Source organism: Cebus imitator, unplaced genomic scaffold (genome assembly GCF_001604975.1).
Source record: "Cebus imitator isolate Cc_AM_T3 unplaced genomic scaffold, Cebus_imitator-1.0 Scaffold115, whole genome shotgun sequence".
NCBI classification, from domain to species: Eukaryota; Metazoa; Chordata; class Mammalia; order Primates; family Cebidae; genus Cebus; species Cebus imitator.
The window spans coordinates 5,499,155-5,526,401 of record NW_016107430.1 but is presented as its reverse complement, the minus strand read 5'-3'; the positions used below and the strand labels follow the sequence as shown (position 1 = coordinate 5,526,401).

At 51.1% G+C, this 27,247-nt stretch overlaps 1 protein-coding gene across 2 annotated transcripts; it reads right to left on the bottom strand.

Moving 5' to 3' along the window:
- Window positions 1-16,493: 16,493 nt before the first annotated feature.
- On the bottom strand, window positions 16,494-26,744 carry AIPL1 (aryl hydrocarbon receptor interacting protein like 1). Of its 2 annotated transcripts, XM_037742131.1 has the most exons (8): window positions 26,481-26,744; window positions 25,739-25,918; window positions 20,249-20,437; window positions 18,251-18,427; window positions 17,985-18,126; window positions 16,976-17,213; window position 16,940; window positions 16,494-16,842 (listed from the first exon to the last, which is right to left on the bottom strand). In XM_037742131.1, the coding sequence occupies exons 1-8, from the start codon at window positions 26,637-26,639 to the stop codon at window positions 16,735-16,737; spliced, it is 1,194 nt and encodes a 397-aa protein (XP_037598059.1). In that variant the 5' UTR covers window positions 26,640-26,744; the 3' UTR covers window positions 16,494-16,734. The 2 variants fall into 2 exon arrangements, with proteins under 2 accessions (XP_037598059.1, XP_017394354.2); XM_017538865.2 differs by lacking the exon at window position 16,940 and having other exon boundaries at window positions 16,494-16,811; window positions 17,004-17,213.
- Window positions 26,745-27,247: the final 503 nt, after the last annotated feature.

Sequence of the window (27,247 nt, the reverse complement as noted above, 5' to 3'; positions counted from 1 at the left end):
CATGCCTCCCCATAATCAGGTGTAGAACATCAAACACAAATCAACATTCTTGGCCTCTCTGAGCCTCAGTTTCCACATCTGTAGGATGGAGGAATAACATCTGGTATGACCAGGGTTGCTGGTGATCCCCTAGTAAGAAGGCAAGCCCGATGGGTTGAAGAGCTCAGCAGTTTTTGCACAATGTGCTATATTTATTACAGGCATTGACTTAATTGTCCTGATAAGATCCTTGGTTTCCTCATCTAGAAACTGGGGATAATAATAATTCTCTACCGCATAGGGTGGGGAGAGCAATTGGCACTTGCTTCTGGTAGATTCCTTCTTTTAAACAAGTCTCCCTCTGATGATCAGTTGCTGCCTAGTTGTGAATTCTCCGTCTCTCACCCACGCGCACTTCCCAGCCCCCTTCCCTCTGCCCACAAGCAGGCACGAACTTCTGTGGTGGAGCATCCAAGAGCTGGTTCTCTGCTCCCCTTCATTGGTGAGCTCCTCTAGACCACAGCCTCCTTTGCTCACCACTTCTCCCCCACTTACCAGTGTCTGCATTCTGCCTTTAATCTGATGCTAAGCTCCAGATCCCTCCACTCCCAACATGAGAGCTACATGGGCCTTGTAGCTCTCATTCTTCCTCACTTTTCCATATGTTTGACTTAGCACGAGGCCACCTTCTCCTCCAGGTAAGACCATGCTGGGTCTTTAGCCTGACCAAGCTCCCCACTGGATTCTGAACTCCAGTGAGATCAAGAGACAGTCTGTCTCTCCCTGACCTCCATAAACTCAGGGCTTCAGACCTGGAACACAGCAGGCTTTTAGCACTGCCCAACATGAATGAAGAGACAAATGGATTCATTCATCCATTCATCACTCCCGGCCGGGTGGGTGTGATGGCTCACGCCTGTAATCCCAGCACTTTGGGAGGCCGAGATGGGCAGATTACCTTAGGTCAGGAGTTCAAGAACAGCCTGGCCAACAGGGTGAAACTCTGTCTCAACTAAAAATATAAAAATTAGCCAGGCGTGGTGATGCGCGCCTAAAATCCCAGCTACTCAGGAGACTGAGGCAGGAGAATTGCTTGAACCTGGGAAGCAGAGGTCGCAGTAAGCCAAGATCTCGCCACTGCACTCCAGCCTGGGTGACAGAGCAAGACTCCACCTCAAAAATAAAAAATAAAAATAAAAATAAAAGTATCACTCCCTGTTGCTGGGCTGATAAAATTCCACTCTGGTTCCCCTGGGTGAGTGAGATATTGAGATACCACCACATGCTGGTGAGGAGAGCCAGCCAATCATGGAGCAGACAGCTCTGTGAGATCTCATCAGGGACCTCCAGGCCCCACCTGTCCAATGCCCAGCCCTTGAATGACCCACACATGTGGGGATGATTACTCATAAAGAAGGGACCAAGAGTAATAGGACCTGCATCTGCTCTGCCTGGCAGACCTGCTGTGTGACCTTGGGAAAGGCCCATCTCCCACAGGGCCTGAGTCTCCTCTCCCTAAGGACCCAAGGCGGGCAGCCTGCCCACTTGGTTCTATGGGTGTTTTCCTTACTTAAAGGCTCAGGGCTTGAACTGACCAGGGGAATTCTCAGCCAGATCACAGCCCCTGGAAAGTGGTGGGAAAGCAGGTGTTCAAAGGAAAGGATCAAGGCGGGCACCCTAAGACCCCACACCCGAGGAACACCAGAGTTTGGACTTTATCCAGCATGCTCCCTCCTCACAGTCGGGAGGGAAAAGGCCTCCTGGTGTCAGGCCAGAGAGGGAGTCAGGTCATTTTTACTACTCCAAAGAATAGAGAAGTGGGCCCTGGTCTCACAGACTGGAGTAAGATGGGGAGACTCTGACTGCTGACCTCATCCCTTCACCAACAAGAGCTGCATCTGGTTTTATCCTGAATCACCCAAGAGCAACCACATCTTTCTACAAAGAGGAGTCACAGTGCTCAAATGCAAATTGCAATCCCAGCTTTGGTGTATTGGACTCCGGAGGAGCCCCTTGAGTTCTGCATGCACCCACTGTACATGTGGGTGTATTGCCAGCCCAAATAATCCCATTCTGCGATTGGAATCTATGCCCTCACAGGAAGAACATCTCCCAGGCTATCCTACCATATCCTCAAATAAGAGAGCAGGACTCCATGATCTTGAATGCCAGTATTCATCATGGCACACCAACTACCGTAACCAACCACGCGAAAGATCTCAAAGAAAGGTTGTATTGGCTGGAAATGGTACAGGCTTTCTCTGATTCATGTAACAGTTTTAAGAGTAGACCCTCAGTAATCTCAGCACTTTGGGAGGCCGTGGCTGGCAGATCACCCGAGGTCAGGAGTTCAAGACCAGCCTGGTCAACATGGTGAAACCCCGTCTCTACTAAAAATACCAAAAAAAAAAAAAAATTAAAAATAGCCAGACTTGGTGGTGGGTGCCTGTAATCCCAGCTACTAGGAAGGCTGAGGCAGGAGAATCACTTGAACCCGGGAGGCAGAAGGTGCAGTGAGCTGAGATTGTGCCACCGCACTCCAGCCTGGGCAGCAGAGCAAGACTGCATCTCAAAAAGAAAGAAGAGTAGACCCTAGGGTGTCCAGGCTCCCTCCATGCTAAGGTTCCACCATCTCACACAAAAGGCTTCACTAACACTTTGGCATCATCCGTCACCAGGTAGGAAGGAATAGTGCAAAGGGCTGCTGGGGCCAAGCCTTAAGTGACATGTGTCACTTCCACACCCATTCTGCCTGCTGGTGCTCAGGTTCAGGGCCCCCCTAACTTCAAGGGAGCTGGGAAACACTGTGCAGCTCTGTCCAGGGATAAAAAAAAATGGCTGGGGCTGGGTGCAATGGCTCTTGCCTGTAATCCCAGCATTTTGGGAAGCCGAGGCAGGTGGATCACAAGGTAAGGAGATCTAGACCATCCTGGTCAACACGGTGAACCCCATCTCTACTAAAAAGACAAAAAAAATTAGCCAGGCATAATGGTGAGTTCCCGTAGTCTCCCAGCTACTCAGGAGGCTGAGGCACAGTCACATGAACCTGGGAGGCAGAGGTTGCAGTGAGCCAAGATCGCACTACTGCACTCCAGCCTGGGCGACAGTGTGAGACTCTGTCTAAAAAAAAGAAAAGAAATAAAAAGAAAATGGCTTTGCTGACCATTTATCTAGTCCATCACAAGCTTCCTTCCACCATAGTTCCAGGTTCTCAAGCCACTGTGGTTTTTTTGTTTTGTTTTGTTTTTTCACCATCTTGGCCAGGCTGGCCTTGAACTCCTGACCTCATGATCCACCCGCCTCAGCCTCCTAAAGTGCTGGGATTGCAGGTGTGAGCCACCGCACCTGGCTCTCAAGCCGCTTTTAACTCTCCCTGGGAATAACCAAGTTTATTTACTCAATCTCTGTAATGGAGGCTCCTTGCTAAGGGAAGAAAGCAATTAAGTGGTACACCCCAAGAGATCCCCGTCTCTAAATCCCTAGCTAATCCTCCATTCCCATGCCGGCAGCTTTCCTGGGAAGCTGCTTCTACACACTGTCAAAATTGGTTCCCATTGAGGGCAGCTGTTCTTAAATTAACCAAAACAAGTTTTAGAGGGGAAGAAACATTTGGAGAGACAGCTGATGGCTTCATTGAATCAGAGGAAGCCACTTTGCTGCTGCTATCCCGCTGCCAAGCCTCTGCTCCCAATGGGCCAAAGGACATCTTTCATGTTCCTTCCTCAGATCTGAACCTGGGGCCATTTGCAAGTCCCAGAGACGGGGGCTTCTGATGCTGGCCCCAGGAAATGACTGGGCAGCCCCGAGGGGCCAGCCAAAGATGCAACATCCCAGAAAAAGAAAAGGCATTTCTAAGAGACAAATGCAAAACTGTCAGCAGGATAAGTACAAAGTTTTGAGATCAGTGTCACTTGTCTTGCTTGGAATTCCCCAAAGGGGTCCTGAAAAGTAGCTGTGAAAGAACTGAAGGCTCAGTGTTGGCCGTTTGCAATATTTATTACAAAAAAAACGATGTCCGCGAAAGGTCGCACTGTTCACATTGACACGGAATATGCAGCAGGCTCCCCAAGGCTATGCATCCCTTACTCCCGCACTGGCAGGAGCTGCCAGGGCTACAAGAAGGCTGTGAAAATTCACTCTCATCTACAGCCACGAAGTGGGGATTCTGCCAGAACACAGAGGGCACCTGAAAATGAGGCTCCCAGAAGGTAAAGGTAAGGCCAGGACTGCTGAGGTGCGGCCAAGGGGCGTGCAGAGGTGACCCTAGGGCGGCAGCCTGCATAATGATCATAAGAATAGAAGCCACTGGAGTGTACTGTCGTGCTGAGCCCTTCAAGGGACCTTATGTCCATTGACTCACTTTTTTTTTTTTTGGTGGGGGAAGGAGTTTGCTCTTGTTGCCCAGGCTAGAGTGCAGTGGCACGATCTCGGCTCACTGCAATTTCTGCCTCCCAGGTTCAAGCAATTCTCCTGCCTCAGCCTCCCGAGTCGCTGGGATTACAGGCACCCACCACCACACCTGGCTGGTTTTTGTATTTTTAGTAGAGATGGGTTTCCTCAACGTTGGTCAGGCTGGTCTCAAACTCCCGACCTCAGGTGATCCGCCCACCTCAGCCTCCCAAAGTGCTGGAATTATAGGCATGAGCCACTGCACCCGGCCATTGATTCATTTAATCCTCTGACAACCCATTGAGGTAGCAACAGTTATGATCTCTATTACCCAGATGAGGAAACTATTGCTCAGAGAGGTTAAGTAACTTTCACAGAAGCACACAGCCAGTGAGCAGTCAAACTGGGTTAGGAATTCAAGCCCACCTGACTCCGTAGCCCTTTCTGTTAGCTCTCATTCTATTTTGACCTCTGATGTGGCCTTAAAGATAACAGGACAGGTACCTCTGAGATCATCTCTGAGGGGAACCCTGAGTAGCCATTATCACCAATGAGCAACAGCCACAGTCAGCTTTAATTTGACAACCAAACTGATGATAGCAATGACATCGATGACCCATGCAAGAAGACCACTGAGGGGCTGGGCACTGTGGCTCACACCTGTAATCCCAGCACTTTGGGAGGCTAAGGTGGGTGGATCACCTGAGGTCAGGAGTTCGAGACCAGCCTGGCCAAAAAGACAAAACTCCATTCCTATGAAAAATGTAAAAATTAGTCAGGCACGATGGCCTTTGCCTGTAATCCCAGCTACTCAGGAGGCTGAAGCAGGAGAATCACTTGAACCTGGGAGGCAGACATTGCAGTGAGCTGAGATCACACCATTGCACTCCAGTCTGGATGACAGAGCAAGACTCCATCTCAAAAATGGAGGAAGAGGCAGAAGAGTCAGAGAAGTACATGTGACAGTAGAAACAGAGGCTGGAGCGATATGGCCATGAGCCAAGGCATGCAGGAGCCTTTAGAAGCTGGGAAAGGCAAGGAATGATTTCCCCACTAGAGCCTCCAGAAGGAATGCAGTCCTGCTCACAGGACTAAAGTCAACCACTCATTGATTCCAGTCCCATGTGACCCAGTTCAGACTTCTGAACTCCAGAAATGTAAAATAATAAATGTGGGTTTATATATTTGTTATAGCAGCAATAAGAAACCAGTGCAGGCCAGGCACAGTGGCTCACACCTGTAATCCTAGCACTATGGGAGGCCGAGGCGGGCAGATCACCTAACTAAGGTCAGGGGTTTGAGACCAGTCTGACTCACATGGTGAAACCCCATCTCTACTAAAAACACAAAGTTAGCCAGGCATGGTGTGACATGCCTGTAATCCCAGTTACTAGGGAAGTTGAGGCAGGAGAATCGCATGAACCGAGGAGGCAGAGGTTGCAGTGAGCCAATATCGTACCATCGCACTCCAAACTGGGTAACAAGAGCAAAACTCAGAAGGAGGGAGGGAGGGAGGGAGGGAGAGAAGGAAGGAAGGGAGGGAGGGAGGGAGGGAGGGAAGGAAGGAAAGAAACTAGTGCAGTGAGGGCAGGGCTGCCCAACAGAAGATGAGCATATTAAACAGTCAGGACAGAAGACCCCCACCTACCCAAGGAAGAAGGCTGAAGGAACTAAAGCCCTGACCTCACTCTCCTCCAGCCCCCAATCTCCTAATGGGGCTTCCATGAGAAGAACCCACTGGAAGCCAGAGGGAGCCATTGGTGTATCATCTACACAATCATCTTCCAGAGCAGAGTGCAGGAAGGAGGGTGGAGAGTGGATTGAAGAGACCAGAGGGAGACAATCAGCACAGCAGGGCAACTTGACTGAACTCTTCAGTGGCTAATGTATTAATTATCCAAGAGGAAAGGGCTACAGGGGAGTCCTGAGCCGGCTCCCAAGAAGGAGGAGCAGGACTCTGCACTCCAGCTGGAAATTAAGACTCACGCTACCCTCAGGACAGAATCCAAGAAGACAGACACAGATCTGGGGCACAGTGGATGGAAATCCCCCCAGAGCTTCCCGGGAAAGGGGTCCTTCAAGAGCCTAATAGCCATGCTGGAGGCCAGCCAGTAGAGTGACCAACCCAGAGACCACCGCCCCTCATCATGTCTTAACCACTCAATCCCAGCCCTGGCCATCCCTCCTCAATGTCATGCCATTCACTGATGAGATTCTGAGATTCTGGTTAGAAAGAAAAGCCCAGGATTCCAGGCATCAACTGGGCTAGGCATTACTCCTAGTTTGGGCTCTGGCCAGCTGATATTGTCCAGTGTTAGATCTGGACATCCTCGGGCCCTGCCCTCAGAAACTAACATTCACAGATCAACTTAGCTCAAACACAGCCTCAGCACTAGCCAATATGGCGACTGCAAATTAGAAAAAGTTACCCCATTCCTCAAAACACTATCGGGAACTTGTAGTAACTACAGATATCTAAGATAGATAACAATGAAATTGCAGGAGTAGAGGGTGGGAGAGAAAATGCTGGAATTGTTCAGTGCACAACCTGCACAACTGTAAATGGTTACTAATCCCAAACTTCCTCTACCACATTTGGGGAGCTCCACAGCACCAGCATCTTACATGAGCCTCTTCTCTTTCAAGGCTGCTCTCTTGCCTGGACTATTGCAGAAGTCTCCAAATTGATCTCCCTCTTTCAGTACAGCCTTACACTTGCCACAGAGACATCTCTCTAGAATATTCATCTGACCATGCCCCTTACCAGAGGAAGCCCTTCAGAGGCCCCTCACTGGCATTCAAGATCCCCTGGATCTGGTCCCGTTCAATCTTGGCAGCCTTTTCTCCCATGACTCTTGTCGCATACAGGTTCATACTGGCCTCTACCTCGGCTCTCTCTGAGCCCTACCCTGGTCACAGACTCACCGCATATTCAGTGCCTGCTCTAGCCTTCAACCCATGTCCCAGTCAGGACAAATCCCAGGTCAGATGCCAGTAGCCCCCTCCCAAGTGAGAGCTGGGACAATGTGAGATGCCATTCTGGTCTAACTTTAACTCCCAGCCTTACACTTTTTACCTCTTCTCCTGTCTGGGCCACTCCCATTCACCAGGGACAATGAGCCCCATCTGCAGAGGCTGAGTATTCTTCCTGAGGCCCCCTGCTCAGGCTCCCACAGGTCGAGGAAGGAATTTCCCCACAATAAGGAGGGCCAGTCCCCAGGTGCACTCTCTCTGGGCTGGGCAGGAGTGGCAGCAGGGACCAGGGCTACAGTGTTCTGAGGACCCTCAGTCACTCCTCTTGCTCAGAGACAACCGCAACCTCAGAGCCTCGGTTCCAAATACCCAGAGAGAGGCTTGCTGTGGCTGCACAATTAATACTCTAATTGGGGGTCACTCTAACTTCAGTGGTCCTTCAGGGAGTGTCGGGAGGTAGAGATACGACATGAGGGGGAAGGCAGGGACTGATGGGGTACAGCCTAATTATGGCTGGGGTTGCAGATGCTGGCCTGGGAGGGCCATTTCCCAGTGTGGGAGGGGCTGGCAGACCAGGGCCAACCTGTGGTGTTCAGGACCTGGGAAAAGTGATGAAATACCAATCTACATCAGAAATTTGAGTCACCCCAAATTCAGCACCTCCCACCATGCTGGTTGCCTAGTCCTGCACAACCCCTTGAAAGAAATACTACCCTGGCCAACAGGAGCAATCCGCTCTCTAGGCTTCCCTCCTAGAACCAGTGTCCGGCCACAGGGCCGTGGGATGGCCCTATGGATATGCACCCTGGCTCTCCCCATCTGGCTGACCCCACAGTGGAGGGTGGGAAGGGGTTGGAGGGATAGAGGATAAGACAGTGCCCCTAAGAACAAGGACCAAACCAGGACTGTTTGGGGTTGACTCGTGTCTTCCTCCAAAAAGATATGTTGAAGTCCTAACCCCTAGATCCTCAGAATGTGATCTTATGCAGAAACAGGGTATTTGCAGAGATAATCAAGTTAAAATGAGGCATTTGGGGGTAGGTGCTAATGCAATATGTGTCCTTATGGCCAGGTGCAATGGCTCACACCTGTAATCCCAGCACTTTGGGAGGCCGAGGCAGGCAGATCACAAAGTCAAGAGATCAAGACCGTCCTGACCAACATGGTGAAACCCCGTCTCTACTACAAGTACAAAATATGAACTGGGCATGGTGGTGCGCACCTGTAATCCCAGCTACTCAGGAGGCTGAGGCGGAAGAATCACTTGAACCTGGGAGGCGGAGGTTGTAGTGAGCTGGGATCTTGACATTGCACTCCAGTCTGGGCAACAAAGCAAGACTCCGTCTCAAAGAAAAAAAAAAATCTGGGCACAAAGACAGTCACAGAATGAAGACAATGTAAGTAGACATAGGGCGAAGGTGGCCATCTACAAGCCATGGCATGCCTGCAGCTACCTGAAGACAGGAGAAAGGCCAGGACAGACCTTCCCTGGAGTCTTCAGAGAGAGCGCAGCCCTGGCAACGCCTTGATTTCACACTTCCTGTCTCCAATGCTGTGAGACAAGAAGCTTCTCAGTTTGTGGCTCTGTGATTGCAGCTCTAGGGCACTAAGACAAGGGCCCACCCAAGTCTCAGTCTGGCCTTGGGTCTCCCTGGCCACAGGGCACTAGGACCCCTGTCCAGGCCCAGGTACCTAGAAAAGGCACTTAGAAAATGTCAAGGAAGGGCCAGGCACAGTGGCTCATGCCTGTAATCCTAGCACTTTGGGAAGCTGAGGCAACTGGATCACCTGAGGTCAGGAGTTCAAGAGCAGCCAGGCCAATGTGGTGAAACCCATCTCTACTCATGCTCCTCCCCATCTCTACTCATGCTCCTCCCCATCTCTACTCATGCTCCTCCCCGTTTCTACTCATACTCCTCCCCATCTCTACTCATGCTCCTCCCCGTCTCTACTCATGCTCCTCTCCCATCTCTGCTCATGCTCCTCCCCTATCTCTACTCATGCTCCTCCCTGTCTCTACTCATGCTCCTCCCCATCTCTACTCATGCTCCTCCCCGTTTCTACTCATACTCCTCCCCATCTCTACTCATGCTCCTCCCCATCTCTACTCATGCTCCTCCCCATCTCTACTCATGCTCCTCCCCCATCTCTACTCATGCTCCTCCCCTATCTCTACTCATGCTCCTCCCCCATCTCTACTCATGCTCCTCCAGTGCCCTGGGCCCTCTGCAGAGCTCTCGTCACACCTGCAATGGTGGGAACTATGCTGACTGTGGCTTTCTTCATCCCACCAAGATTATGATTAATGCCCCTCAGCCAAAGACCATCAGATCACACTTCTGGTTGAACCCACTGGGCTCATGGGCCCTTGCAGTGAGAGAACACACATCATGGCAACCGTGGGTGTCCCAGTAAGAGAGTACTAGGAAGAACCTGTTATAGGATTGGGCTGATGTTATATGGCCTGGGAGAGTTTAAGGGAACAGGGCTTTGCTCTCGGTGAAATATTGTCAAGAAATAGGGATAACTGGTTGGCGATCTTAATAAATCTCATCTAGATGGAGGAAGACCAGCCCACAGCTGAAGCTGCCATTAGCAAAGAAGCTTATTAGTTCCCCATCTGCACTATAAGATACTGAACTAGACAATTTCTTTTTTTTTTTTTTTTTTTTTTTGAGATAGTCGCTCCATCGCCCAGGCTGGAGTGCAATGGCGCAATCTCAGCTCACCGCAACCTCCACCTCCCAGGTTCAAGCTATTCTCCTGCCTCACCCTCCTGAGTAGCTGGGATTACAGGCACGTACCACCACAACCAGCTAATTTTTTTGTATTTTTACTAGAGATGGGGTTTCCCCATGTTGGCCAGGCTGGTCCTAAACATCTGACCTGGTGATCAGCCCACCTCAACCTCCCAAAGTGCTGGGATTACAGGTGTGAGCCCACACCCGGCCAAACTAGACAATTTCTGAAGGCCCTTGCCCTTGTAAGAATTGCAACATGTTTTTCAGAAAGAAAAAAATTCCTTCAGTCAATATTTCTGAGCCCCCAGAATGGGTTGGGCATAATTCTAGCTACTGAGGATATAGCAGTGAACAAAGCAGGCAAAATCCTCTGCCCTCCAAAGACTGTCACGCTCAGTAAGAGCTGCCAGCCACAAGACTGCTGAGAAAAGACAAATGCTCCACTACATCTTCAAATGATATTTTTATTGGTGGCAAGAGGAAAGGCGAGATTCTTTGTTCATCAGATTCTCGCACTAATGAGAATACCTGAAGTAATGGAGCAATTGTAATTAGGCCAGGAACTCTGTAGACTTGAAACCACCATAAATAAGAATGTGGGTTTACCTAACCTTTCCACTAAAACCTCAAGTGGGAGAGGAACAGAGAAAGGTTGAGCAGGGCACAGTCCCCCTATCCCGAGCACTCAGAGGTGGTCAAGCTGACCCCTCACCCATGGACTGTTCGATCAAGGTGAAATTCAAGACGGGCTCTCCAGGTACAAAACTTGGCAAGCCCAGGGTGGAAGATTAAAAAGTAGCATGCAGGCCAGGCACGGTAGCTCATGTCTGTAATCCCAGCACTTTGAGAGACGAGGAGGACAGATCACAAGGTCAAGAGATCAATACCATCCTGGCCAACATGGTGAAACCCCATCTGTACTAAAAATACAAAAATTAGCCAGGCATGGTGGCATGTGCCTGTAGTCTCAACTACTCAGTGCTGAGGCAGAAGAATCGTTTGAACCTGGGAGGCAGAGGTTGCAGTGAGCCGAGATCCTGACACTGCACTCCAGCCTGGTGAGAGTGAGATTCCGTCTCAAAAACAAACAAACAACAACGACAACAACAAAAAACAGTGTGCAGATGTCGGCTATCAGAGCAATCAAACCTGGACCGCCACAGGGTCCTCGCAGGCAGCTGACATGCTGAGGATCTGCTATTCAGGGGAAATTGGGACACAGGTAGGGCTCAGGCGGCCCCTCCATCCTAAGCTCCCTCCGCCCTAAACTACTGTTGAGACCCCATAGGAACAGTGACCTTGCAGGAAACTGGAAGAAGTTTACTCACCGTGCAGCTCAGGCAGTCCAAGAGTGGCCTGTGGTATGCAGGTAGAGGGAGTCGGAGAGAGACTGTCAGGGCAACACTACAACGGGCTCGTGGACTGCATCACAAAGACGTCTTGTCCCCTGGTCCCTGGCTGCTCTTCCACACAAATGCCATGCCCTGTGATGGCCGTGAAACCTCCCCTCTCCACTGTTAAAACACATCATTACTTCAGTCTGGCTTTCAGTGTACTGGTGGCTGGGCGTGGTGGCTCACGCCTGTCATCCCAGCACTTTGGGAGGCGGAGGTGGGTGGATCACAAGGTCAGATCAAGACCAGCCTGGCCAACATGGTGAAACCCTGTCTCTACTAAAAATACAAAAAAATTAGCTGGGTGTGGTGGCGCGTGCCTGCAGTCCCAGCTACTCCGGAGGCTGAGGCAGGAGAATTGATTGAACCCAGGAGGCAGAGACTGTCTAACACTTCTGGTTAGAACTTCTCCCAGAACGTGGATCTGCCATGGAGGGCATCAAATAAGGGTGTTGGAGGCAGCTGTGCCCCAGGGGGCTGGAAAATGCCAGTGCTAATGCCCATGTGTGGCATCTGGGCCTAAGTTCCAATTCTGCCCACAGCCCTGAGGCACTGGGGACACGGTGTGTGTTCTCAGCTCCTTGGCTCTCCTCTGCTGCCTGCACAATGGCGGAGATGTGATACCTGCTCAGGCAGTGGCTGGAAGTCAACAGGCGGCTGGCTTATGCAAACGGGGCAGCCACAGAGGCAGAATAAAGATGGGGGAGGAATTGAGGAGCCAGCAAAGAATGGTGGGAGCTAGCGGGGAGGAGCGGGAGTGGGAGGCCATTGCCGCGCTAAGGCTGCAGGACCCAGAGGAGGATCTGCTTGGAGACCAGCGAGAGCTGTGACCCAGGACACCTGCTGTGACCACAAGTAAAAAAGCACAACCCCTACCAGACCTCAGCCCAGCAAGAAGGGAATCCAGGAAGCAAACGCCCCAGTGCCATCCTCTGGCAACCAGGTATCATGCCACTGCCCTCTGCCGGCCAAACCCCGCGGGAGGGCAGAGGACTCGGGAGCTGGGACATCTGTAGGCTGAGCCTCCAGGACACAGAGCATCTAGGCAAAGGACAGATTGGAGACTCACGGGGACTCACCGGCAGTGATGGGCTGTGTAATGCACCCCATAAAACATGCCCACATTCGAATCCCCAGAGCCTGTGGATAGGTTACTTTCTAAGCAAAGGAATTTTGCAGCTGTGATTATATTAAGGGCCTTGAGGTGGGGAGATGAGCCTCTATAAACCAGCAGGTGGGGACAATGTAAGCAGATGGGTCCTTATCAGAGGGAGACAGGAGGGTCAGGGACCTGCAGAAGCCTCGTGATGACGGAAGCAGAGGGACGCAGAGTGGAAGATGCTACGTTGCTGCCTTTGAAGGGGCCACGTGGCAAGGAATCCAGGCAGCCTCTAAAAGCTGAAAAAGCCAGGAAATAAAATGGACTCTCCGCTCCAGCCCCTGGAGGGAACACTGCCCTGCCAACCTAGTTTAGAATCCCTGACCTTGGGAACAGTAAGAGAATACTGGTGTGTTGTTTTCAGCCATAAATTTTGCCATAATTTGCTGCAGCCACCATGGGAAACGATTACCCCTGCACAATGCCCTGGGAAGGGGCGTCCCTCGGGCCACTAAGCCCCTTACTACTGACCCAAAGGACTCCCTGGTCTCAGGGTCTCTGGCAACTCCAGAGGTCAGAATGGTGGCTCCTCCCTGGGAGCAAATGCCTTGATTAACCAGTAATGATTCCTGAGGACACGCCAGGCCAAACGGGGGCGGTGGGGGGGACGCCTGCAAAACCCCACAGGTTCTTCTCATGTTGATCCTTCCAGCTGCTCCCACACAAAGGCAATTGGCATGCCCCAGGCTGCTGCCTGATACAAGTTTCACGTTTTCTCCTTTGTTAAAAAATGCATCACATCCACGTGTGAAGCATCTGGTGTAGGAGGCAGCACAGTGTAGCTTTTTTTAAAAAAAAGAGTGTGGTGGCTCACGCCTATAATCCCAGCACTTTGGGGGGCCGAGGCAGGCGGATCATGAGGTCAGGAGTTCGAGACCAGCCTGCCCAACATGGTAAAACCCCATCTCTACTAAAAATACAAAAATAAGCTGTGAGTGGTGGCAGGCACCTGTAATTCCAGCTACTCAGGAGGCTGAAGCAGGAGAATCACTTGAACCCAGGGAGCTGAGGTTGCAGTGAGCTAAGATTGTGCCACTGCACTCCAGCCTGCCCCAGTGCGAGACTCTGTCTCAAAAAAAAATAGAAGCCCCAGCCCAGACACCTGGAAACCTGATGCTAATCCTGGATCTACTGCCCCTCTCTAAGCCTCAATTTCCCCATCTGTACAAAGGGTTGGGACTGAGTTGCCTCCGAGGACCTAGTTTGTTGGCAGCCTCATTCCGTGGTTCTAAAGGCCTTTTTCCCTGTCCACAGCTTGCCTGACCTGGTGACCTGCAGCCGTCAGTGACAGTCAGAGCTGATGGAAAACCGCCAGATCTGGAGCCCAAAGCTGCCATCTCCTGCCCCAGGGACCTGTTTGCTTGTTCTCTGCTGCCCCCTGCTTGCAACTTGAAAACAAAGCTTTCTGGCTGGATCTAGAGGAAAGAAGCCCTTGAGAGAGAGGCCCTGCAACCTATTACAACCGCCCGCCCAGACCTGGCCAGCCAGGCCCTTGCTTTAGGCTGGGTTTCAGGAAGCAGAAAGAGGCCCAGGCAGCAACTAGAGCCCTGGATGGGGAGGCTGCCTGCATCTCTCCCGACGTCTGCATCCCACCTCCTCTGCTGGAGGAAGATGGGGTTCGGGATGCAGCAGTTTCTGAACAGTGGTTCTGTCGGCCCAGCTCTGCCTTTGGAGGATCATAACACTAGGACAGGGGTCCCTGTGCACCCTCTCTCCAGCCTATCTCCCACCACATGCTATGGGCACCCTGGTTTCTATCCCCTTTTTCCTGTTTTCAAACATCCAGAGGCATCAGAAGGGGAGATGTCCACACAGGATGAGCCAGACAGGACCAAGCAGGAGCCAGGGCTGGATTCGGACTGCCCTCCTACCAGGGAGCCCACAGGCCACATTCCCACCACAAATGAGGGGGGACTGTCGCTGCTCATCCCCAAGAGAAAGGGCAGCTGGTAGGACAGCTACATACAGAAAATGGACAGGGCCAGAAATGCCCTCATTCTGGTGGCCCAGGGGTCACGAAATTGGAACCACAGAGAAAACCATGCAGTGGAGGCATCACGCTAGGCCCTGCGGAAAAACACGTACACGGCCACAGTCACGCAAATGCTGTTTATTGATTTTCAGATTTTAGAGTCAACCTGTGGACAAAGCACAGAAGACTTAGTTTTGCTTACAGAGCAGAAGATAGATGTTAACAGGGGTGATGGAAAAGTAAAGTACATCAGAACTTTGGGGATGCAGTTAGTGCTGGGGAACCCCTGCTGGGTGGAGACAAGCTCTAGGGCAGAAGAGAAGACCAGGAAGGCCTTGGCAGTTGACTACGTGGTGCTGGGCCGGATACTTCGTCACCACCTGCCCCACTCCAGGCACCTGGATGGTGCTAGAGGATGTCACCAGTGTGACAGCACCTCCTCCTACTCTTCCTTCTTTAGGGAGGATCAAGAGGAGGGAAGGAGTGGGAAGGGAAGATTCCAGCACTGCCATGCTCAGCAGACACAGGAAGTCACCAGCCTGAGGAAGGCAGTGGGGTTTGGACACTAGACTAAATTGAAGATCAGCTAAAACAGGGGCAAGTGAAGCAGCTTTCCATAAGACATGCCAACCAGGTGCCATGTCAGTTACCCATTGCCATGGTGACACCCTGGCATTTCCACCCTTTTTTGTGGCAATGACCCCAGGACCCAGAAGTTACTACTTCTTCCCCAGAATTTTTTTTTTTTTTTTTTGAGACAGAGTCTCGCTCTGTCACCCAGGCTGGAGTGCACTCGCACAATCTCGGCTCACTGCAACCTCCACCTCCCAGGTTCAAGCGATTCTTCTGCCTCAGCCTTCCTAGTAGCTAGGATTACAGGCACACGCCACCACACCCAGCTAATTTTTGTATTTTTAGTAGAGACAAGATTTCGCCATGTTGGCCAAGCTGGTCTTGATCTCTTGACCTCATGACCCACCCGCCTTGGCCTCCCAAAGTGTTGGTATTACAGGCGTGAGACACTGCACCCAGTGCCCCTAGAAATTGTTGTTTAAACTGCTCCTTAATCTACATGTAATTAAAAGTGGGTATAAACCTGACTGCAGAACTGCCCTGAACTGCCACTCTCTGCTTTTATGGGGTAGCCCTTCTCTACAGGGTCAGTCATGAAGCTGTAACACTACAGCTTCAAGACAGCTGTATTTTTTTTACTTTCTTTTTTTTTTTCTTTTTTGAGATGAAGTTTCACTCTTGTTGCCCAGGCTGGAGTACAATGATGCCATCTCAGCTCACTGCAACCTCTGCCTCCCTAGTTCAAGTTATTCTCCTGGCTCAGCCTCCTGAGTAGCTGGAATTACAGGCACATGCCACCACACCCACCTAATTTTTTGTATATTTAGTAGAAATGGGGTTTCACCATATTGGCCACGCTGGTGTCAAACTCCTGACCTCAGGTGATCTGCCCACCTCAGCCTCCCAAAGTGCTGGGATTACAGGCGTGAGCCACCACTCCCGGCCACAGCTGTTTTCTTCTGCCCTACCAGTGGCTTGCCCGTGAAATCTCTCCTGGGGGAAGCCAAGAACCCACTCAGGCTAAGCTCCAGTTTTGGGGCTTGCTCACCCTACATCAAGACCCATTAAAGTCAGTGGGATTCTAGAGAGTTCTAGGTGTCCTTCATAAAGTTGCAAAACTAACCAAGAAATGACCCGCAAATGTAACTATCCAAAATGGGGAGACAGGGAGGGGTAGCAGGGATGAGAAAGGATAAGAGCATCAGATCCTCATTTGTCATTGACACGGGGTAAAATCAACAGGTGGAGAAACTGGTTTAAACAGATTACTTGGAAATAGAGAAAACTACCAGAAGAACAAAAAACAGTGTCAGTTAAAACCATGGCACGGAAAAAATGGGACGGGTAGGGGAGAAAACCACTTTTATTCATTCATAAGTTCTTCTGTGCCCTTTGGATTTTTTTTTTTTTTTACCATAGGCGTGTCTGATTTTGATTTCAAAGATTAATTTTAAATTTCAAAACGCAACACCACAATCCTGGTCAATTGAACCGGAAGTGACTGGGCCACTTGCTCCCTGCCTGGGTGCCAGGCTGGCCGTGGGCCTCAGGGGGTCAGTGCTGCAGTGGGTGCCCTGGGGACAGGGATGGCTCTGCAGGTGACTCTGCAGGTGGCTCTTCGGGCGGCTCAGCGGGTGGCTCTGTAGATGACTCTGCAGGTGGCTCTGTGGGTGGCTCTGTGGATGACCCTGCAGGTGGCTCTGTGGGTGGCTCTGTGGATGACCCTGCAGGCGGCTCAGCGGGAGGCTCTGTGGATGACCCTGCAGGCGGCTCAGCGGGTGGCTCTGTGGATGACTCTGCAGGTGGCTCTGCTGGAGGCTTCGTGGCCCGCTGGCTCAGCATGTTTCGGCAGCGCAGCCGCTCCTCCTCCTCCTTCTCCGCCATGCGGTTCTCCAGCAGCCTCAGCTCCCTGCGCACCGCCTTCTGCATGGACGGCTCCAGCTCCAGCACTTTCTGGAGGTCTGCCTTGGCCTCGGCCTCGTTCCACACCTCCGCGTGAGCCCGGGCACGCACATAGTAGGCCTTCACAATGCCTGTGGGGAGCATACAGCTGCAGCCCCCCTGCCCAGCCTCAGAGGCAGCCCCCGCCCAGCTGGGACTCACCAGCCTACAAGACCATTAGCCGCGTCGTGATCCTTAAACTCTCTGTACCCCCCGTGCTTCGGTTTCCCCAACTGTAAGATGAAGATGATGATCATAATAGCAGTACCTCCTCCTCTCCTTTTCAAGGCCCTGTGATTGATTTTATATTCTTAACTTTGTTTTCTTTTTCTTATAGACACTCCCTAAATTAGATAACCTTCAGGCCCTTTCCCTGCACCTCCCCCATATGGTGATTACCAGGATTATGAGGATTAAATGAGATAATCAACGCAGAGGACTTGTGCCTGATGGATGAGCCAAGTTCTGGATGTTGTTATCGTGAGCGCTGTCGGAGTGTTAAGTCAATACTAGTACCAGCGGCCCCATATCCTCACACCACCTGTACTAGTATCGACATAATATTTAATCTATATTGATTGCCCCTCTTTTTTAAAAGCCTATTTACTGTTCCACTGAAATCACAAGTTTGGTGAGTTTCCTTGGTAAGCGTTCAAATACACATTAAAACAAAAGGCCCCACACCAAGCACGGCCCATCGATCACCCAGGATTCAGTTACACGCTCTGGGAAACCCGGCAGAGCGGAGGCAAAGTTCGGTGCCCTGGTGGGGTGGAAAGGAAAGTCCAGGGAGGTTGTGACAGATGTCTCTGTGGCCCTGGGCTGGGCGCCCCTTTGCTGCCCACCCCTCCAGCCCTGCGCACCTGGGTGGTGCCGGAGAATGTCACTGGTGTGCTCCAGCACCTCGTAGTACTCCTCCTTCTTCAGCAGGCACTGGCAGTAGTTGAGGATCAGGGTATTAATCATCTTCTCCAGCTTCAGCCACTGCACCTCCCAGGGTTTCTCCTGCCCAAAAAGAAGGTCAGCCTTGACCTCAGGCTGCTGCTTGACCCTCGCCCCGCCCTGGCCAGCACTGGGCAGGTCCCCCAGAGTCAGCCCCACTTCTCAGCCCCTGCCAACAGCCTCCCACCTTGGTCTGCAGGTTCCTTAGGCAGATGATGGCCTCCTGGTACTTGGAAGAGGCCTCCTCGTAGCGGCCCAGCTTGAAGAGCCGATTTCCTTCTCCATGGAGGATGGGCACCACCTTCATCTTCTCGTGATTGCTCAGGTTCCAGGTCTCCCTCTGGTAATCACTCGGGGCGTCAACCTGGCCCCAGAGCTGCAGGTCATTGAGGAAGGAACCCCGGGGGCCTCACCCCAGCAGGGACCAGAGAAAGTGGGCCCTGGCATGTCTCCCTGAAGTCATGCTTGCTGGTCAATTGCATACAGACAAGGGAAAGAAGCAACAAGGCCAAAAACCCTGCCCTAAATCAGTGCCTTTGTGCACACAAGGAAAAGGTGCCCATTCTTCAAGACACTTCACTTCTAATATTCAGAAAATTGTTGCCAGGCGCAGTGACTCACGCCTGTAATCCCAGCACTTTGGGAGGCCAAGGTGGATGGATCACGAAGTCAGGAGATTGAGATCATCCTGGCTAACACAGTAAAATACCATCTTTACTAAAAAGACAAACAATTAGCTGGCAATGATGGCACGTGCCTGTAATCCCAGCTACTCGGGAAGCTGAGGCAGGAGAATCACTTGAACCTGGGAGGTGGAGGTTGCAGTGAGCTGAAATCGCGCCATTGCACTCCAGCCTGGGCAACGGTGAGACTCCGTCTCAAAAAAAAAAAGGAAAAAAAAATTGTCAGGAATACTCATTTTGTTAGAACAATGCACTGTTGCCATCTGCTGGAAAATGGTCATTATAGCAATACCAATATACAAGGTCTATAATGAGCACCTCGGAGGAGATGCCGGTACACCTTGCGCAGTGCACAGACCACACAGCTGACTGTGACAGTAAGCCTGTAAAGGCCCTACAGTGACACAGTTCTCATTTTATTTTTATTCACCCACATAGCTCTCAGGCTGAGCCTCATTTTTGGCCATAGCTGAGTCCCAACGTGACCTTGATCCTGGCCATAACCCTCTCCCACCAATCCACAAACATGGGCTGTCAGTCACTCTGGGGCTCTAGGTGGGAGGATGTGGGGAGTTCCATGCAGCCTCTCCCACTACTTGAGAACCAAATCTGAATCCACAAACCACAGGAAGGAGGAGGTTATAATCTTAAACTCTTGGAAAAAAAAGTGAAAGTGGATAATCAATAGACACAGTGGCTCACACCTGTAATCCCAGCACTTTGGGAGGCCAACGCAGATGGATCACCTGAGTTCAGGGGTTTGAGATCAGCCTGACCAGCATGGAGAAACCCCATCTCTACTAAACCTACAAAATTAGCCAGGTGTGGTAGCGGACACCTGTAATACCAGCTACTCGGGAGGCTGAGGCAGAATCTATTGAACCTGGGAGGCAGCGGTTGTGATGAGCCGAGATCGCGCCATTGCACTGGAGTAAAATACCTCCAAAATGAAAATGAGTCACATTTTTAAAAATGGGCTCCAAACGGACTTTTCTTTTTTTTTTTTTTTTTCTTTTTCAGTGACAGTCTCACTCTGTCACCCTGGCTGGAGTGCAATGGCGCGATCTTGGCTCACTGCAACCTCCACCTTCCAGGTTCAAGCAATTCTCGTGCCTCAACCTCCTGAGTAGCTAGGATTACGGGCATGCACCACCATGCCGGGTTAATTTTTGTACTTTTAATAGAGACTGGGTTTCACCATGTTGGCCAGGCTGGTCTCGAACTCCTGACCTCAAGTGATCCACCACCTTGGCCTCCCAAAGTGCTGGGATTACAGGCATGAGCCACCATGCCCAGCACCAAATGGACTTTTTGAATGGAAAAAGCAGAGGTCTTTTTTTTTTCCAAGTTCATATTCCCCTGTGGTTTATGAACCCTTTCTGATTCTCTAAAGAGAAATAGGGCACTGTCCAGTGGTCAGTGGGATAGGGGGTGCCCGTGATGCCCGCTGTCCCTCTCTGGTGCTGGCACAGCCCTCCAGCCCTGCCTACCCCGAGCCCCACCTGCAGCAGCTCAATCACAAAGATCAGAGGCTGAGGCTCCTTCTGCAGCTCATCCAGGTCCTCATAGCCCAGTGTGTGGTAGGCGAACATGTTGGCCAGCCCACACGTGTGCACGTGCCACTCCGTCGGGTCCTTGCCCTGGGCCATCTGCCGCAGGCTCCGGGACAGGATGGGGTAGACCCCCGTGTGCTGGGGAGAGAAACAGATGGCATCTGGGCTACCTGCTGAGAGCTAGGTGGGCCACAAAAGGCCTCCACTCAGAGCCCCTCCTGGCAGGAATCCTGCCACCTCACTATGCCACTAATGCTAACTGTGATTCACTGAGTGCCAGGCAAAGCACTTTACACCATCATGAGCTCCTTTAATCCTTATGACAATTGAAGGCAGGCATTATTATACCCACTTTACGGATGAGGAAACCACAGCCCAGAGAGGCAAAGCAACTTACTTACGGTCACACAGCTAGGAAATATGCAGTCAGGATTCAAACCTGGCCCCAGAGGCCATATGCTCTTAGCCTCTGGCTACCTCTTCTGGCCCTTGTGGTCCACTGCAACACATCTCTGCCCCAAGGAAACTCTGAGCTCTGTGAAGCCTATGACTGACAGGAAGGGCAGTGTGGCACAGTGGAAGGAGCAGGCCTCCAGGGTCCGAGAGTCACTTTGGTGTCCTGGAACTGCTGCAGATTAGCAGTGAGCCCGGGTCTCTGTACTTCTCTGAAGCTCACTTCCCTGGGTTGCTCCTGTCTGGTATTAGGGCTGCTGTAGGGATTAAATGAGATGGTGCAGATATGGGTCTGGCTCATCACAGCCTCAGCCAGAATGGGAGCTGTGGTCGCCACTCTTGGGATGAAGAGGGGCTGGGAAAATCAGCTGTGCAGCCTTAGCGAGTCATGCCGTATGTATGCTGGGCCTCAATTTCCCCAACTAGGCTCTCTGAGAACCCATCTCCTTGGACTGGCTTCTGAGATGACCCAGTTCTGGCCCCACATGCAACATGTTGTTGGGAAGAGAAGCGGATGAAACTCCGTGCAGCAGTTCAGCTCTGCCTCCAGGTCACCAGCAGAGACAGAGGTCACCCCACCCATCGCACCACCAGCTGGGATTAGCCCGAAATGCCTCTGCCTCTTCGTGGAAGAGACGAGCAGATGGCTGTTGAGCCTGTTGGGATTAGAGCTGCACCAAGGGAGGGAGAGCCTCAGAACCAGCTTGCTGCAGGGAGGGAGCACCCCAGCCCTGACTCAGCAGCCCGTAGCTCGGCACCCCATGGCTCCAAGCAAGCTGAGCGTGCTTTTGTGGTCCCAAAGCACACTGCCCTCGCTTATCTATGTTGTGGCACTGGCTACCCTGCATTACAGTTGTTTAGGTGTGTGCTCCTCCAGAATTCAAGTTCCTTATGGGCTAGAGCTTCACTTGTTTCATTCCTAACATACAGCACAGGCCAAAGGAGGTGCCCAGTGAATGTTTTCTAATTAGATATAGATAGATAGATAGATAGATAGATAGATAGATAGATAGATAGATGAATGACAGGAGATGGATAGGAGATGATGGATGCATGCATAGTGATGAAAGACTGGATTATGAATGAAGATTGAAGGGAAGAATGGATGAATTGATGCCTGGGCAAGCAGGTGGATGGATAAGAGGTGGGCGTGCAGGTGAAGAAATAACTCTAGAAGGGGTGGGGGGGGGCGTGTGGGTGTATGTGCACAATCATGGCAGCCATGGGCTGGGGTGAGGAGATGGGAGGGGTGTGGAGATTGGGAAAACCTATAGTTACTATGGTATAACAGTTACCAGCTGGGCACAGTGGCTCATGCCTATAATCCCAGCACTTTGAGAGGCCAAGGGGGCAGATCACCTGAGGTCAAGCATTTGAGACCAGCCTGGCCAATGTGGTGAAACCCTGTCTCTACTAAAAATACAAAAAAAAAAAAAATTAGCCGGGCATGATGGTGGGCACCAGTAATCCCAGCTACTCAGGAGGCTGAGGCAGGAGAATCACTTGACCCCAGGAGGCAGAGGTGACAGTGAGCCAAGATCACACCATTGCACTCCAGCCTGGGCAACAAGAGGGAAGCTCCTTCTCAAAAAAAAAAAGTTCAGCCTGTGATAAGAGCAGTGCATTCATGTGACTATCAATGTGGACAAAGGAACACACACTCCACAGGAAACAAAAAGCCATGCCCATGTTATGGGAATGACCACAGCTTGTGGTTTTGCAAACAACAAATCAATCATCTAATCAAGAATTTATTGACAGCCTTCTATGCACTCAGCTGTCATGTGTTAATGAACATGTAACCTATGAAGAGGGGGTTCTTGGTGGCAGCCAGGCCTTGCCTCTCATATGGCGTGAATTGAAGTACAGGAGTCCCTCACTCTAAGCAAAGCCAATAGATATATTTTTAAACTCACTAAAATCACAAAGAAGCCAATTTTCTGAAGGCTTGACCTGATAAAAATAAAACAGATTTTAAGTTAAAAACATCAGAAGGAAGAAAAACACTGGGACTGTTAACAAAGAAAAGATGTTCAACAAACATGTGCTATGTGAGTGAAGAAATGAATAACATGTAGGGTGGGATCACCTACTGGCAGAGGTTGGTACTGCAGCCCAACTCTATTAGACATTGTGAGAAACATGTGCAGGATGAAGAGGGAATCATGTGTCTCACCCAGATCTTTTCTCTTAACCTGTTTGAGCCATTACAAGTTTTCCTTTTTTTGGAGTCAAGTTTTCTCATTAGTAAAGTGAAGAAGTTAATCTCAAAATGTTTCCTAGGCTGGGCACTGTGGCTCATGCCTATAATTCCAGCACTTTGGGAGGACGAGGCGGGTAGATCACCTGAGGTCAAGCCTAGTCCAACATGATGAAACCCCATCTCTACTAAAAATACAAAATAAAATTAGCTGGGTGTGGTCGTGGGCACCTGTAATCCCATTTACTCAGGAGGCTGAGGCAGGAGAATCGTTTGAACCTGGGCGGCACAGGTTCCAGTGAGCAGAGATTGTGCCACTGCACTCTAGCCTGGGTGACAGAGTAAAGCTCCGCCTTGGGGAAAAAAAAATTCTAGCTCAAAATAATAGCTCTAAGTTTTAATTGCCCTCATATGTTATATCACTTAATCTCCAAAACAACTCCTTAACTTAGAGTTTTGTTTATTTATAAATGAAGGAATAGAGTAGCATGCAGAAGAAGGGACTTCCCCAGATCACACAACTAATAAAAGACAGAACAGGTTCAAACTGTCCCCGAAATGCTCACTTAAAAGGTCAGTGGCCTCTGATGAAATAATGAGTCTGGGTATCTGCCATCAATGGTGAAAGTCTAGGGGCAGCTTTGGAATGGATGGATCAGGCTGTCAACACCCACACTCACCAATCACTCTTAACATCACCATAAGACAGACAAGTAGGTGTCATGGACTTCTCTCAAAGGGAAGTGTATGCTCTCATCCATAGCAGATTTTTTTAAAAAGAGAGAAAAAATCTGAATTTTATCAAGTCCTCTAGACTCAGCTTTCAATTTATCAAAAACATGGGGAATAAAGGAACATGTTAGACAATTTCATGGCAAAGTACCAGGAAAATCAGAATGTGGGACTTGTACAGGATAAATGACCCCATTCCTTCAACATATCCATGTCAAGGAAGAATAGAAGAAAGGAAGGTGAACGTATAGATAAAAATAGACTTGACACATCAACAAAGCACTATGCGGGGACTTTGTTTGGTTGTTGATTTAAACAAACCAAACTCATTCATTTATAAAGAATAAAAGAGGAGTCAACCAGAGAAAATTTAACAGTGACTGGATATTAGACGGCTTTAAGGAATTACTGGAGTTTTTAAAAGATTTCATAACGATGTCATGGTCAAGTTTTTTTAATATCCTCATATCTGGCCAGGTGCGGTGGCTCACACCTGTAATCCCAGCACTCTGGGAGGCCAAGGTGGGTGGATCACAAGGTCAGCAGTTCGAGACCAGCTTGGCCAACATAATGAAACCCCATCTCTACTAAAAATACAAAAATTAGCCAGGCATGGTGTGCCTATAGTCCCAGGTACTCGGGAGGCTGAGGCAGGAGAATCACTTGAACCCAGGAGATGGAGGAATGCACCACTGCATTCCAGCCTGGGTGACAGAGCAAGAGTTTGTCTCAAAAAAAATCCTCATATTTTAGAGATACAAATTTTAGTATTTACAGATGAAGTGATATGCTGCCTGGCTTTTACTTTAACCATGCAGGACAAAGAAGGGAAGTGGGTGGGGTGGAAGACGAAGCAAGACCAGCCGTGGGTTGATGGTGGCTGGCACTGGGTTCTTAGAAGTGCATTATACTTTCTGTTGACTTTTGTTTTTGTTTGAAAGTTCCCATAAGAAACATTGCCTAAAGGTCAGTGGGTGTGCCATAAGGCAAGGAAGCTAACTTATAAGAGTAACTTATGCAGTGCCATAAATAGAGAGGGGAAACTTGCAACGTGAGGAAGAGGGCAAAAAAGTGACCAATGCTGGTCTAATCATACTCTATAACAAAGTCCCCAGATCTAGCTCAGGCACAGAGGCTCTCACCTGTAATCCCAGCACTTTGGGAGGCCGAGGCGGGTGGATCACGAGGTCAAGAGACGGTCATTGAGACCGTCCTGGCCAACATGGTGAAACCTCTCTCTACTAAAAATACAAAAATTAGCTGGGTGTGGTGGTACACGCCTGTAATCCCAGCTACTCCGGAGGCGGAGGCAGAAGAATCGCTTGAACTAGGCAGGCGGAGGTTGCAGTGAGCTGAGATCGTGCCACTGCACTCCAGCCTGGGTGTCAGAGTGAGACTGTCTCAAAAAATAATAATAATAATCTCCAGGTTGAATTACACTGTATAAAAAGCAAGGACTGGGTAAGGCATGATGGCTCACGCCTATAATTCCAGCAGTTTGGGAGGCCCAGTTGGAAGGATTGCTTAAGCCCAAGCTTAAGCTTCAGAACCAGCCTGGCCAACATGGAGAAACTCTGTCTCTACAAAATATACAAAAATCAGGTGTGGTGGCGTGCTACTTGAAGGCTGAGGTAGGAGGATCACCTGAGCACCGGAAGTTGAGGGCTGCAGTGAGCTGTGATTACACTACTGCACTCCAGCCTGGGTGACAGAACGAGACCCTGTCTCTCCCTCTCTCTCTCTCTCTCTCTCTCACACACACACACACACACACACACACACACACACACACGAGGACTGTGAAGCAGCTGGCTCCCTCCTGCTGGGCATAGCCCTGCTCCCACACCCCACCAGCCAGCCATGGCCCAGGCTGCCCCTTCCAGGCCTTGTTCCCTCCATCTTCGCACGCACAGCAATGGGGAATGAGGTTGCAGGATTGGCTTTTCAGGGCTTTGTTTCAGTCCCAGCTTTCCCCAAACACAGCAGCTCCCCCAAGCAGGTGGGTGAGCCCGGAAGAGACCAGCCCCAGAGAACTGGGCGCAGGGCCTACTTACGATGGTGTCGCACCAGAACTCGGCCACCTCGTGCACCCGCATGGAGGTGAGCAGGATCTCCCAGACCTCCAGCTTGAACATGTTCCCGACGATGATGTGCATGGGCTGGCCCACCTTCCTGCTGTCGTCAATCACCGTCCGCTCCTCATCACATTTCATGGTGCGGAAATGAAAGATCACCTGGTCACCGAGACAGCGCGCTCTGCTCTAGACACCTCTCCAGGTCAGGCAGAAGCCACCTCCCGGCCACCAACTCCCAGGTGTCTTCGGTCAGCTCACTCAGGTCACCCCATCAGATGCCTCACAGCCCCGGAGCACCTCCACTCTGCCTGCATCCCCCAGGGATGAGGAGCCCACCCCCTCCCTATGGACCCCATTCCACTCCCCACAGCCCTGACTGTCCGGAAATCCTTCCTCAAATAAGCCCACAGAAACACCCTTGAGACCAGGGAAGCCCAACCCACATTTGGGGACAAATGCCGAGACCACTGAGGCCCCCTTTTTTCTTCGTCCAGAAAATTCCTAAAAGTCCTTCCCCTCAGCTCATGCTAAAAGTGGAATCTGCAAAGTACCAGAAATGCCCCGTGAAGGCGTAGACGCTGGGAGCTCCCCAGAGGCCCAGGGCTGGGACTGCCTGGATGTTTTGGGGCAAAGCTGAAAGCTGTTTACAGTGCCTTGGGCACACCTGGACCGTGGAAGCCTGCTCTGGGGACCCTATCTGCTCCGGAGGGGCCCCACTCACTCGGGATCCGGTGATGAAGTTTGGGAGTTCGCCCGTGCCCCCGTGCAGAATGGTCTTCTTGACCCCTTCCACGTTCAGGAGCAAAGCGGCATCCATGGTTGGAGGAGGAAAAGTTGGAGGAGAAAAGGCGGTGTCCAGCACAGGCTGAGATAATCTCATCTCCGGGGAAGACACTTAGGCGGCTGAGACGCTGGGATTTGCCCAGCCAGTAGGAGTGGCGGGGGAGGGCAGGCAGTGGAGGCGGTGCCCCAGGCGCCCTGCTTCTCATCAGAGCCGCGCGGGTCTGTGGTCTGCAGGCAGCCTTTCCTCCTACCCCATCCACCACTCTTTCCAGTGATTCTGGGTCCCTGCCTGACACATGCCAGGGGTGTGCTAGGCTTGGGTTTTGCTCCCCCTCAAGAAGGAAGAAGGTCCCCTGAGCTTTCTTAAAGAAGGCAGGAAAGGAGGAGTGAACAGGAGAGGAGCCTGGAGGCCACTGAAGGGGAAAAGGAGGGGAGGCCTGGGCTGAACCCAGACTCTAAGCCCCTGAGGACCCCAGGCCAGGCCGGGCGGCAGCGACCCTTGCCATCCAACCACCTGCCTGCTTTCCCTGTTCCCTCTCCCCTGCCCAGGATCTGCCTTTAGGAGGCCCTGCGACAGTGGCCCAAGGGAAGAGAGGACAGGTTTCTGGCTTGGGAGGGAAGGAAGACAGAGAACAAAAGTCGGAGTGGGTTTGGGTAAAGCTGAGCGCCCTCCCCAGCCCCGCTCCTGCCTCCCCTGCAAGGTCT

What these genes read in the sequence shown, in the direction of transcription:
- AIPL1 (XM_037742131.1), bottom strand. Translation starts at nt 26,639, where the DNA reads ATGAGATTATCTCAGCCTGTGCTGGACACCGCCTTTTCTCCTCCAACT. An exon ending in ACTTCATCACCGGATCCCGA is followed by an intron (nt 25,919 to 26,480) that starts GTGAGTGGGGCC and finishes CTCGGTGACCAG; the next exon opens with GTGATCTTTCATTTCCGCAC. An exon ending in TTGTGATTGAGCTGCTGCAG is followed by an intron (nt 18,428 to 20,248) that starts GTGGGGCTCGGG and finishes CTCTGGGGCCAG; the next exon opens with GTTGACGCCCCGAGTGATTA.